This window comes from Macaca mulatta, chromosome 1 (assembly GCF_049350105.2).
Source record: "Macaca mulatta isolate MMU2019108-1 chromosome 1, T2T-MMU8v2.0, whole genome shotgun sequence".
Classification (NCBI taxonomy): domain Eukaryota; kingdom Metazoa; phylum Chordata; class Mammalia; order Primates; family Cercopithecidae; genus Macaca; species Macaca mulatta.
Genome location: NC_133406.1, coordinates 123,327,059 through 123,340,224, shown reverse-complemented (window position 1 = coordinate 123,340,224; position 13,166 = coordinate 123,327,059). Strand labels below are relative to the sequence as shown.

Genomic DNA, 13,166 nt, shown 5'->3' with positions numbered 1-13,166 from the left:
TGGAAAAATAGCTGGGTGTGGTGGTGTGCACCTGTGGTCCCAGCTACTCATGAGGCTGAGGTGGGAGGATCGCATTAGCTCAGAAGGTTGAGGCTGCAGGGAGCTGTGATCATGCCACTGCACTCCAGCCTGGGCAACAAAAAAAACAAAAAGAAGGAAGGAAGAAGGGAAGAGAAAGGAAGGGAGTAAAAGAAGGGGGAAAGAAAGAAAGAAGGGAAGAAAAGGAAGGAAGGAAAGATAGATGGAAGGAAAGAAAGAAGTATCACATTCCAGCACTACTCCTCAACAGTATGTGGGGTTGGTTCAACCATTCTCTGCAGAAAGATATGTGACCCATAGTTCTTCTAAGTTACCAGCACCCATAACTTTATTTTATTTTTAGGGAGAGTAATGTGATTTAGGGTTCAGCAACTTCTCTTTGAGCTGGAGTTCAGTCTGGACCTGCCCCCCAGATGGGCTGGGAGGGGAAGGCAGTCAGTTAGCCCCTTCTCAGAACCCACACTCTTCCCCATCACCTTTTTTCTTACATGGATACTTCCTGTTTCGCTTCTCAAAGTAAATAATAATAGGTGGAGAAAACGAGATAGCTTTAACATGGTGATCTTTTTTTTTTTTTTAACCTTGACTCAAATTAAGGTATAAGGCTTTCATCATCTTCTGGTACACACATACTTTTGTTAATTTAACAAAATGTAATGAAACAATATTTATCTCTTACTAAATGCAATGTACTAATATTTAGTATTTTCTATTTGGTTTAATTTTGTCTTTAAAAACATGCACATGCTGGTCACGACTACTATAAATTCATTTCACAAGCCACTAAAGGGTGGCAACCCAGAATTTGAAAACATGAATTAAACCCGTGAAAAAACAGTGGCAGTAGTAGATTAGTTTGCTAGAGCTGCCGCAACAAAGTACCATGAACCAGGTTGCTTAAACAGACATTTATTGCCTCACAATGCCGGAGGCCAGAAGTCTAAGATCAAGGTGTTGGGAGTGGTTCCTGCAGAGGGCTGACAGGGAGAATCTGTTCCATGCTTCTCCCTTAGCTTCTGGTGGCTTGCTGGCAATTTGTGGCGGTCCTTGGCTTGTAGACATATCTGCTTAATCTCTGCCTTATCTTCATGTGGCTTTCTCCCTGTGGGCATGTGTGTGTCCAAATTACCCACTTTTTAAGGATACAGTCATATTGGATTAGGGGCTCACCCTATTCCAGTATGACCTCATCACAACGAATTATATCTGTGACAACCCTGCTGCCAAATATGGTCGCATTCTGGGGTACTGGGGGCTAGAAGTTTCACATAGGAATTTTGGATGGGGACACAGTTCAACCTATAAAAAATGATAAACATACAATATTAATAAAAGGTTCCCGTTTCCTGGAGCCCTTATTACATGGCAGACTCTCACCTAGACGTTTTATTTCATTAACTCAGTGAAGCCTTCTTGTCCCAATTCATAGTGGCAGAAGTCAAAGGTAAGAGAGGTCTCAGATTGAAACTTAGGTCTCCTTGATTTCAGACGTACTTTCTCTTTTATATATTGTTGCAAGAACATCAAGAAGGAGCCATATGTGTTTATTTGGTGCAATTGAAATGCTAAACAGGTAGTAAATATACACTGCAAAATCATGCTGAAGTTGATTGCAGTGGAGACATCTTAAAGGACTCACAGGTGCCAGTCGTAGGGTCCCTACCAGAGAGGCCTGGGAATTGCACACTCTTAGGGAAGGAAAAGCTAGTGAAGTCTTGTCTGTGTCCACTGGGCTTATCCCCGGCAACCAGCTGCTGCATTCCTAAGAACACCCAGCAACCAGCGTGCCTCTCTCCCTTTGTGCTTCCCCGTCCTCATTCTGAATTTAGATCAGAACAAAGAGTAGAGAAGGAAATGAGCCAGAAAATAGAAAATTAATACTTGGTAAAATCATCATATTTTAAAATTAATTTATAGGCAATGTCAGATAACAGGAGTTAAATCATTTTATCAGCAGGCTGCTCTAGGATTTAAAAATTGGCATCCGTCATTGTAAATCAGGTCTCAGGAGCCCCAGGGAATAATGGTCTCTAGGGATGAGGGCTGATATAGGGTGGGCAGAAGTGTAAACACTTGACTAGCTGTGCGCTTTTCTTTCACACAAAACCTAAAATATTTTTACATCACATTGAGTGCTTAGGGTGTGTTAAATAGTAACTGGAGGGAAGAAACTATTGAGGTTTACGGTCAACCTGCTTTTAATGCTTATCTTCCTCCCTCTTAGTCCTGGGAAACTGGTTGTGTGAGAGGTGCTCATTTTGAGGTTGTATTCGTGGCTCATTATTTAAGGGACAGGCTTAACCTTCTGCATAGACACATTTTCCCTGGTGGTTTGGCTATCACGTTTCTGCCATGCCTGTGAGCAGGAGCATCCACAGGTTTGCCACATTTGTCCCGGGAAGACTTTCTGTGATTAAAGACCTGCCTTTCATCTCTTACCATTGCAGCTCTTTGTCGAGGCCGTGTGGTGAGAGTCCCCACAGGGACCCTGGTTCGAGTGGTGGGCACCGAGCTGGTCATCCCCTGCAACGTCAGTGACTATGATGGCCCCAGTGAGCAAAACTTTGACTGGAGCTTCTCATCTTTGGGGAGCAGCTTTGTGGAGCTTGCAAGCACCTGGGAGGTGGGGTTCCCAGCCCAGCTGTACCAGGAGCGGCTGCAGAGGGGCGAGATCCTGTTAAGGCGGACTGCCAACGACGCCGTGGAGCTCCACATAAAGAACGTCCAGCCTTCAGACCAAGGCCACTACAAATGTTCAACCCCCAGCACAGATGCCACTGTCCAGGGAAACTATGAGGACACAGTGCAGGTTAAAGGTACAGTCCTCACATGGGCTTGTTATGCCAGGGGCCACACCTTTCTCTGCCCCTGGGCTGTGGTTGACTTTGTCAAGAGACTTAATTTCTCTGAGGCTCTGCTCCCTCCTCTGTCCGGGGGAATAATCATGACTTACCTGATTAAAGGCAGGGATGGGCCAGATGACCTTAGAGGGTCCTTTCTCTTCACTCCAGTATGGTTCTGAGCCACCCTATGCCCAGTGAGGTGGAGGCAGCATGATGCGGTGGTGGAGAGCTGGCTCTGGAGCGAGGTTGCCTGTGCTTGTTTAGTCCAGTTGCTGGCTCTACTACTTGTCAGCTGCATGACTGTGGGCATGTGACATGCCTCAGCTTCCTCCTCTAAACTTAAAGGTTGTGAGGACAGGTGAGTTACCAGGTGTAAAGCCTTAGAGCAGTGCCATGGTAAGCATTCAGTGGTTAGTGACAGGAAGGGGATGGTCATGTTAATGATGCTCAGGTTTATGGGAATAACAGGCACTTCAAAGTTCATGTCTTTCTCTGTGACTTTCATGATTTTAAAGTACGTGTTTGTACCAGAAGTTGTATGTGTTATAGGTAGAGAAAGAAGATGTGGTCTCTACTAGCTTATTGACCTAGCTTTGCAAATAATTATACCTTATGTACCTGGAATGTTTTGGGATTTGTTTTGGGGGTTTTGTTTGTTTGTTTCATTTTCCAAGTCCTTTTAGATGTACTCACACATTCAATTCTCTGAACCCAATCAAAATAGGGCAGAATATTTCCCTAATTTATACATGAGAAAATGGAAGAGCATAGGTTAATTACTTGCCTAAAATCACACAGCTAATTAGTAAACGAGCAAGAACAAATCATTTTAATTTGGGGCTAAGAAAATAGAAACATTATAATTTGTTGTTATTGTTACTTAATTATGCATTTATTTGTACCCTGCCTTGTTCCCAAAAGGATTTATGTCTGGGTCAGAATGTATGTAATTATCAGAAAGTAGAAAATGCACATGGTGATATAAAAAGCGAGGGTTGATTGAGGCATTCATTCCCTCATGACTTGTACAACCCTACCATAGCTCAGAGACTGTTCCCTCACTAGACTCATCAGGGGATAAAACTGCTGTGTCCATTAAAGAAGTAATGAAACACCCAACCTACCTCTTTATTCCTATAGAAAATCCCGGACATGTTTTTTAGAAAAAGACACTCTGGTATTGGAGCTAAATAATGCCACATGCCACCTTTTCATTAAGCCAGACACACCCTTGTATCCCCTTGGAGTCTCCTCTTGAGTGGGAGGGAGGGTAAGGGGAGAATTCCCCTACCCCCATCCCACTTCCTCCAGTGTGTTTCAGCCTCTTCTGCTGTCTGTGGAAGGCAGGAGACACAAGAGGAGGCCTTTCTTGGGTGAGGAAAGCAATGGATGACCATGAGAGAGACTGACTGCTGCCCAGGTGGAGCCTCTGATGGTTGCCATGTGTGGTCCAGGGTCTGCCTGGCCTGCAGCTTCATGGCTCTTGAAACCATTCATCTGTGCTCTGAGAGATGAGCTGGCCTTGAGAACTGAGTCATATTAGCCAGACTCACAGACTGATATATATATATATATACTAGAAGGTCATTATATTTATTTTGCAGTAGAGATGGGTCTTCGGGATGTGTCCTCCTAAAAATGTAGCAGCTTTTAAATGTTACCTAGAATAGCCCCTTCTCAAGTACACTGAATTAGTTTCTGAGTGTGGAATTGGGGGAAAAAAACCAAAGAGATGATGAATAGTGGTGTTGGAGGGTCCTCTTAGCCAGCTCATCGACAAGCCTGATAGATGTTTCCTGCTCCTTGGTAGTGGCCCCCTTTCTGGTTACCAGAGTAGCAGTATCCATCACTTACTGCTTTTTTCCTGAATACACCAGCGATACTTACTTGATCACGGCCCCCTTTTTCTAGACTGTAGAAGTGCCTGGGCCGGTTCCTATCATGTGGATATGCTGTGTTCACCCTAGACATTCTTGGTTATTCCCCAGGCTGCAAGCCACAGGCAGCTCATGCCATCCTTTCTCCCCGGTGGATCTTGCTACTTTAAGTCTAGAAGGTCACTTTATCTGCAGATTCTGCAGGCTCCCTACCCTAGCCCTGGTCCTAACCAAAGAAATGTTTGACAGTCATACCCCATGTTTTATCATGACTGCTGAGTGCCAGGCACGGTCCTGGGAACTTGCCCTGTTTAACTTAACTCTCAGGCCAACTCTATGATGAAGATCCAGCTATCATCCCCCTTTTAGGAAACTGAGGCACAGAGGGGTAAAGTAACTTTCCTTAAGGGTGGCAGAAGCACATCCCATCCCCAAGGCACGACTCCCACAGGGAGTTTTCACCATCCACTTCTAGCATGGGGTTTTTTGGTACCTTTATTTTTCTTTTTCAAGTCAGAAAGTCAATTGAGATTACAGATGAATCCAAATGGGAAAACGTGCCCATCCGGGCCCTGGAATGGGGGAGGAAGGAGGAAATTGTGGTTGCAGCGGTGGACTGGCCCTTGCTGGCTGGGGTCGGTGTGGACGGGCTGCTGACCCAGCTTTGTCTCTCTGCAGTGCTGGCCGACTCCCTGCACGTGGGCCCCAGCGCGCGTCCCCCGCCGAGCCTGAGCCTGCGGGAGGGGGAGCCCTTCGAGCTGCGCTGCACCGCCGCCTCCGCCTCGCCGCTGCACACGCACCTGGCGCTGCTGTGGGAGCTGCACCGCGGCCCGGCCCGGCGGAACGTGCTCGCCCTGACCCACGAGGGCAGGTTCCACCCGGGCCTGGGGTATGAGCAGCGCTACCACAGTGGGGACGTGCGCCTCGACACTGTGGGCAGTGACGCCTACCGCCTCTCCGTGTCCCGGGCTCTGTCCGCCGACCAGGGCTCCTACAGGTGTATCGTCAGCGAGTGGATCGCCGAGCAGGGCAACTGGCAGGAAATCCAAGAAAAGGCCGTAGAAGTTGCCACCGTGGTGATCCAGCCGACAGGTGAGCTGGAAACGATGCATTATAGGTGCTGTTATTTTGTGACTAATGATAGTGGTATAAAGAACTGGGCCAGGGAGCCCCATGGCCTTCTGACAACTGTTTCTGCTTCCCATGTGAGGCCTTATTTTTAGGGGAGAAGGGAGTAGGGTGTTGAGAGGCTGGAGGTGTGTATGGGGGTGCATTTGTTTTGTGCTGAGGATGTCTGTTGTTTTGCTTCGCAGCTGTTTTTATCTAAATTCATGTCCATGGAAAACCACAGCCTGCACGTAACACGAAGGCAGATCTTTCATTCAGAGTTTAGGTGCCGCAGTCCCTCAGCCAGATTAGGTGGGGCTTGGTGTTCAGTGGGGCTTTGGGGTGAAGGTGCCACACCCTGCCCCCTAAGCTTTATCGGGTTTGGTGTTTCCTGAGTCCTTGGACCTGCCTTTCTCTGCAGCTGTTGGGGTGTGTGCCTGGCTCATCCCAAAACCTTTCATCTAACTTGTATCCTGTAGGCCTGCCCTTCGGTCCCCTCAGATGTGCCTTTCCTGGTAGTGGGAGGAGCTCTCCAGAGCAGGGCCACTTGCTTTCCTGTGTCATACAGACCACAGGAGCATCCAGTCATGGGGTCTATACAAGAAGCCCTTTGTCCTGTCATCTGTGAATCAGCTTTTTTTTTTTGTTTCCCAACCCTCTACTGCAGTTATAGAAGTAATTAAGAAAATACAAAATGCGTTTTAGAAAACACATAAAAATAAAAGGAAAATATGCTATTGTTGACTCATTGTCCAGCCAGCATCAATGGAGAACCTACTGTGTGCTCAGCTCTGTTCTGGGCCCTTAGGTCAGAGGTATTTGAGGCTTGTTCCCATGGACTGTGGAGCTTCAGGCTTCACAGAGACAGTGTATAGAGACCAAGGCAGGGCAATGTCATTGCTCAGGATGAATGGATGTCCTTGGTTTTCTGCGAGTCTGACATCTTCAGATCTCAGAGTACTTTGCTGCTGTTGCTGCTGCCTTCTGTTTTTTAAACTGGGAAGACCTTGGTTGTTGGACTCATTTCCTGAGCATGAATGTGAATATGTGGCATCTCTGTTGTTCAGACGGGAAGGAAAGCAGGAAACAATACGCAGGGGGAATATTTTGTCTCTGAAGCTGCATTGTCCTGAGCTCTTTACTCTGCACTTATACCACAGCACAGAACCTGGATTTGGAAAAGTGGGTGGTGTAAAAGCAGGTCTGAAGTTCTTGAGTGACTGTGGCCATCGAGGAAAGGAGCTGCTCATTACCGGTCAATCTGGGCTCCAGTGGCTGCAGAAATCGCTTTCCAGATGGACTTAGGTTACCTTCCTGATCAGAAGTGATTGCTCTGGAATCTGCCTTAAGAAACCTCTGTATATTAAACTTGCATCAAACAACTCTTTTAATGAGGCAGAAGAGTTAAGAGTTTCAGCTTTGTAGAAAGTTACACTTTTATGAAAGAATATGAATTCTAAAGACATTTCTTTGTTTCAAACACACCACAAGACCTGTAATATCTACCTAAGAGACTTGAACACCCTGAACTTATTAGGCAGGTAATATCTGGCTCTCAGATGAAACAGCGTTCATAATCTTTCCGTGCCGTGAGACTTTTCAACAGCCTTTTGAAACCTGCAGACCTTTTCTCAGAATTACCATGTTTTAATTCATAAAATACAGTACACAAAATGACAAAGGAAAATAATTATATAGAAAGTTATCAAAATGCTTGTAAAGCAAATTGGTTTTGTAGTAATATTATGCAGCTTTATTAGTGCATTGATAATAAGATAGTGGCAGGCTTAACGACAACTGTACTTTCTGAATAGTAATGAGTATACATGATATTTCAGGATGTCTGCAGCAACTGTAATGTGATGGGAAGGTATCTGTGATTTCTATTTGGGGTAGTCCCAGACACAGGCAATACTATACTGGTTTGTTGCTTACTTTCACAGTGGCAGGAGATGCTATATTTCAGGTGCAGATTAATAAAAATAAAGATGGAGTTTTTTCCTATCCAAGTTCATAGACTCTCTGAATTCTCTTTGTGGACCCCAGGCTAAGAACCGCCACACTAGGCTTATGGTCCTTCGCTTCTTGTGCACACCTGCACTGTCCGTAGCTGGCTGCTTCTATATTCTTATCACGTTGTTATGATAGATGGCACAGAGTGAAGCTGTGCTACCCATGTGGCAGTGAGCCTCCTCTCCAGCCCCTCCTCCCTGTCGTGGGAGTGGTCTGGTTACTGCAAACTTTGTGTCTGATTTATGGATTTAGTTATATTCACGGACAGAGAACCTGCCCCACCACAGGCTTTGTCTGAGGTCCCTTCTTTCATTACAAATACTTAGAACTGGTCCTTTATTTTCCTTTAACCTACTCCATCCTGTCTCCCAGCAGTAAACTCCCAAATCCAGAATGTGTGGGACCTCTGGTTAGTGATGTGACAAGACACTGAGCCACTTACACAGAGAAAATTACAAAGTGAACTGCACAGCTGAAGAGACATCCCTGCCAATATTTTCTGAACCTGAGACTCTGTTTTCTCCATCCAAAGAGTCCACAGCTGCTTGTTAAGTACTTCTTCACTGACCCGACTCCCTCCTGAGTCGTCTTTTACTTCCAGTAGCTGAAGTCCTGGCAGAGGTGACTCCAGCAGGATTCCAGGGTTTCTGGCCACAGGCTTTGACTGTAGAATGGTTCAAACTGCAGAGCCTGGCTCAGGGCAGCAGTTTCCATACTTAGTCCTCTCAAATGATACCCTCAGGTTACTTTTGGCCCCTTTAAAGAGGTGAGGGAGAGAAAGAATAAGACTAGGTGGAAGGAGAAAATGAACTTTTAAATTCCCTTTTCTGGCCGGGCGCGGTGGCTCAAGCCTGTAATCCCAGCACTTTGGGAGGCCGAGACGGGCGGATCACGAGGTCAGGAGATCGAGACCATCCTGGCTAACACAGTGAAACCCCGTCTCTACTAAAAAATACAAAAAACTAGCCGGGCGAGGTGGCGGGCGCCTATAGTCCCAGCTACTCGGGAGGCTGAGGCAGGAGAATGGTCTAAACCCGGGAGGCGGAGCTTGCAGTGAGCTGAGATCCGGCCACTGCACCCCAGCCTGGGCGACAGAGCAAGACTCTGTCTCAAAAAAAAAAAAAAAAAAAAAAAAAAAAAAATTCCCTTTTCTAATACTGTGCCCACCTCATTTTCTGTTTTCTGTCTAGATGGATCTTGAACTTGACTTGAAATATTTGTTTGAAATATTGTCAGGCTTTGGACATATTCATATGAAAGTAATTTACGCCAAAGAGCATGGGCTTTGGAGTTGGTCTTTTCTGAATTGGGTCCCTGAACTTACTGGGGCCAGTGCAATGCTGTTGATGCCAGCGACTTGCTAGAAGACCAGGGCCGTGCCTCTGCTTGAATCCCCTGGGAGGTGCTTGGTACTTGTCATCTAAGTAATTGTTCCCGGGCATTTCACAAGTTGATGTTTTTCTACTCAGATTACAGATGCTCTTTTAAAATCTTCTGAATAGAATAAAATGTTTCCACGTGAAAGCTTTGACAGGGGAATGCTGGAACTAGATCTGTCTTGAATCTGTGACACTAAATACTTCATCTAAATATAGTCTGCTTTTAATTATCCACACTAATGAGAAAGGACAGTAGTGCAGATAATCGAAAAATCATCGTATTTTAGTTTTAGGATATGTTTTATGATTGGCTTTTATGTGGGTATATCTAAGAAATAAATGATACTCTCAGTACATTACATTTTGAAGACTTGACTCAAGGAAAATTGTCTGGTTTCACTTTCCTGGCCCTTCTGTTAGGATTTTTCCCATTTATCCCTTAGACAGTTTCACCCTCACTTCTGCTGCCCTATTCCCTAGCCCCCAGTTAACAATATGTACCAGTCAGAACCAAACCTTCCTTTTCTGTAAAATCACCCGTTTCATCATGCACATGGAGAATGTATAATTTTAGTTTTATAGTCTTTTTTTTTTTTTTTTTTTGAGACAGAGTCTCACTCTGTCACCCAGGCTGGAGTGCACTGGCGCGATCTCGGCTCACTGCAAGCTCTGCCTCCCAGGTTCACGCCATTCTCCTGCCTCAGCCTCCTGAGTAGCTGGGACTACAGACGCCCGCCACCATGCCCAGCTAATTTTTTGTATTTTTTTAGTAGAGACAAGGTTTCACCATGCTAGCCAGGATGGTCTCAATCTCCTGACCTCGTGATCCACCCGTCTCGGCCTCCCAAAGTGCTGGGATTACAGGCGTGAGCCACCGCGCCCGGCTAGTTTTATAGTCTTCAGTAGACTGCTTATCAAAAGATAGCATAACAGTGAAGAGCAGAGTTTCTTTTTTTATTATTATTATTATTATTATACTTTAAGTTCTAGGGTACATGTGCATAACGTGCAGGTTGGAGCAGAGTTTCTAAAGGCAGATAGCCTGGATTTGGATTCCATCTGTGCCACCTATCAGCTGTGTGACCTTGGGCAAGTTACTTAACTTCTCTGTGCTTCAATTTCCTCATAGTAAAATTAGGATAATAGTAGTACCTACCTCTTAGGGTTGTTTTGAGGATTATTATATGTAAAACACTCAAAACACTGCCTGGCATATATAGCAGGTATATATAAATGTTTGTGGCTATTGTTTTTATAAAATAAAAAGAAATGTGGTATGTTCTGTTAATTTATTCATTAAATAATTCTCAAGCACTTACAACTGTGCAAAGCCTTCTAACTTTAATACTGTAAATAAGAACTTAAAAGGAGATGCTCTAAAGAGGGTGGAGAATAGAAGGGGCAAACATAATCGATTACCTAGATGTATTTGTTTTTCATTTTCAAGTTCTGCGAGCAGCTGTGCCCAAGAATGTGTCTGTGGCTGAAGGAAAGGAACTGGACCTGACCTGTAACATCACAACAGACCGAGCAGATGACGTCCGGCCCGAGGTGACATGGTCCTTCAGCAGGACACCTGACAGCACCCTACCTGGCTCCCGCGTGTTGGCGCGGCTTGACCGTGATTCCCTGGTGCACAGCTCGCCTCACATTGCTTTGAGTCATGTGGATGCACGCTCCTACCATTTATTGGTTCGGGATGTTAGTAAAGGAAACTCCGGCTACTATTTCTGCCACGTGTCCCTGTGGGCACCCGGACACAACAGGAGCTGGCACAAAGTGGCAGAGGCCGTGTCTTCTCCAGCTGGTGTGGGTGTGACCTGGCTAGGTGAGTGGTTTGGAGAATGACTTTTAACCTCTCCAGCTTAACCCCTCCTCGGAGTTATCTGAAGGAGTTATCTCAGGAGGCTCTGCACTTTGCATTATTTTGACATTATTTCTGTTGGTTCATGCATACTTTGGCCCAGATAGATCTCAAGCTGGGGATGAAATAGAATCTGGCAGGCAAGGGAAATGTTTAGATAATGTGGCCTCAGTTGTCTCAATACCCTCATTTGAGAGTATATAGTTTCCTTTTGTTGTCGACATTTGCAGGGTCAGGGCACTGCTGAATGGCTCTTTGAAATGAATCTTTGTTGGAGGGAGAACGCTGCCATTCTTCGTTTGTTTCTCTTAGACTCCTAGGTGCTCCCTGGCAGGAGCTGGTGCTTTTCCAAAGCCCAATGCAGAAAGAGAATTCCTTCAGTTATTGGAAAGCGTGTTTTGTTTTTTTTTTCACGTCACACCCTGGAATCCCACAATATATCTTTATATACCAGTTACAACTAAAGGGCCCGCCTGCTTCTGTTGGCTTGTTTTGTGGGTGCTCTCACTCCGGATTATAATTTCCCCAGTGGAAGAGCAGCGTGGCTCTCAAATGTTGACCACCTTGCCACCCATTTTATAACAACCTGCTGTATATGTGAAGATCTTTGGCATGTCCTCTTATTTTATACTAAGCTCCTCTTCCCCTACCTCTTTTTTCCCTAAATGTTTGCCCTCTCGGCAAAATGTACACTAACTTTTCCTAATTTTTGTTATGCCTTATAATTGCAAGTAATCAAAGGAGGGATGAGGTCAAGCTGGGGTGTGGAAAGCTTCGCTCCCCACCTCCATTATTACAGAGATGGGACAGGCCTACCATCACATTCTTCCCCATTTTGCTGTCTCTACTGTCCATGAGTGCCTGAGCCCTGATGAAGGCATTTGGCATTGCTCTGATTATTAGCAGGCAAAACAGATCTTTAAAGGCCAGGAAACCATTTCCTCCTTTGTCTGATCCTTCTGCTGTGACCTTCAACTCATACTTATCTCTTCCTTATCTCTGCATGGAAATCTGCTTTTGGGTTAGTGGCATATTCACTCTCTTTATTCTCCCCCCTAATAAGCCTTTATTTGGCAAAGATGGGGAGTTGGCCAGTGGAGACAGCGGGGGCAGGGAGAAGAGCAATGAGAGTAAGCAGAAGGGACAATCCGATTCCGATGGAGACGAGGCAGGGTGTTCATCAGCCCTGTTAGCAAAGTGATCCTTTGATATCTGAAAAGAAAGAAGCGGGGTTTATCTGGTGAGCTTTTTATTCCTGCCGTCTGAACCCCGTGCAAGAAAGTCACTATGAAGTACTGAACTGGAACAATGTTGGCCCAGCTAGAACTCTCCTTAGCAACCTTCAAAATAAAACAGATGTTGTCAGCACCAAAAGAAGATTTTTCATCTCTGGAGCTGAATTTGTCTCACAGCTCTGATCCTTGGTGTATTGTATGGTGCTGTCAAATCCCAGCACTGGCTCTCCGTACCCGCTCCCCCTTCAACTTCTGAATCCCAGCTCGAGGACTTTTTTTTTTTTTTTTCATTGAAAGTGCTGCTTGCACTCCAATTTGAGGCTTCTTTGAAGTACTTGTGCATTGATCCCGGCATACCCGGGGGGAAATGCAGGGACTGTCAGACAACTGGAGGGGAGCTCTGGGAGAAATGGGCTCCTTTAACTGGAAGGGATTTGTTGGTAGCTGTGTTCTCCAGAGGGTGAAAAGAAATAAAGAGACTAAATTGTGGAAGAGTCTCAGTTATTATCCAAAGGATCCTGTCATTTGTTTTCCTATGGAGTGCCACTACCATTGTGAAAGTCATCAGTGTGCTTTTCCCTGACTGATGCTAACAGATATAGAACCTGCATCTTCCCCGGTGCTTTGCACGTAATAAGCACTCAATAAATATTAGCTGAGTGGGTAAATAAACCAGTACCCACACATGAATTTTGTTAAAATTTGTGCATAGGAGAATTAGAATTGCTAGGAAAGCAGTAATGTTCAACTCCTAGGATATTCAGAGATATTTGCCCCTGAGTAAACCTAACGAAAGTGCGAGTGGTATG

The 13,166-nt window shown here is 45.3% G+C and overlaps 1 protein-coding gene across 1 annotated transcript in view; it reads left to right on the top strand.

Annotated features, from left to right (window-relative positions):
• PTGFRN (prostaglandin F2 receptor inhibitor) overlaps positions 1 to 13,166 on the top strand; it is a 78,155-nt gene that overhangs the window by 32,073 nt on the left and 32,916 nt on the right. The window contains exons 2-4 of the mRNA XM_001103382.5: positions 2,487 to 2,855; positions 5,438 to 5,851; positions 10,706 to 11,086. Coding sequence (XP_001103382.4) covers positions 2,487 to 2,855; positions 5,438 to 5,851; positions 10,706 to 11,086 — 1,164 coding nt within the window. The remainder of the gene's footprint in view (positions 1 to 2,486; positions 2,856 to 5,437; positions 5,852 to 10,705; positions 11,087 to 13,166) is intronic.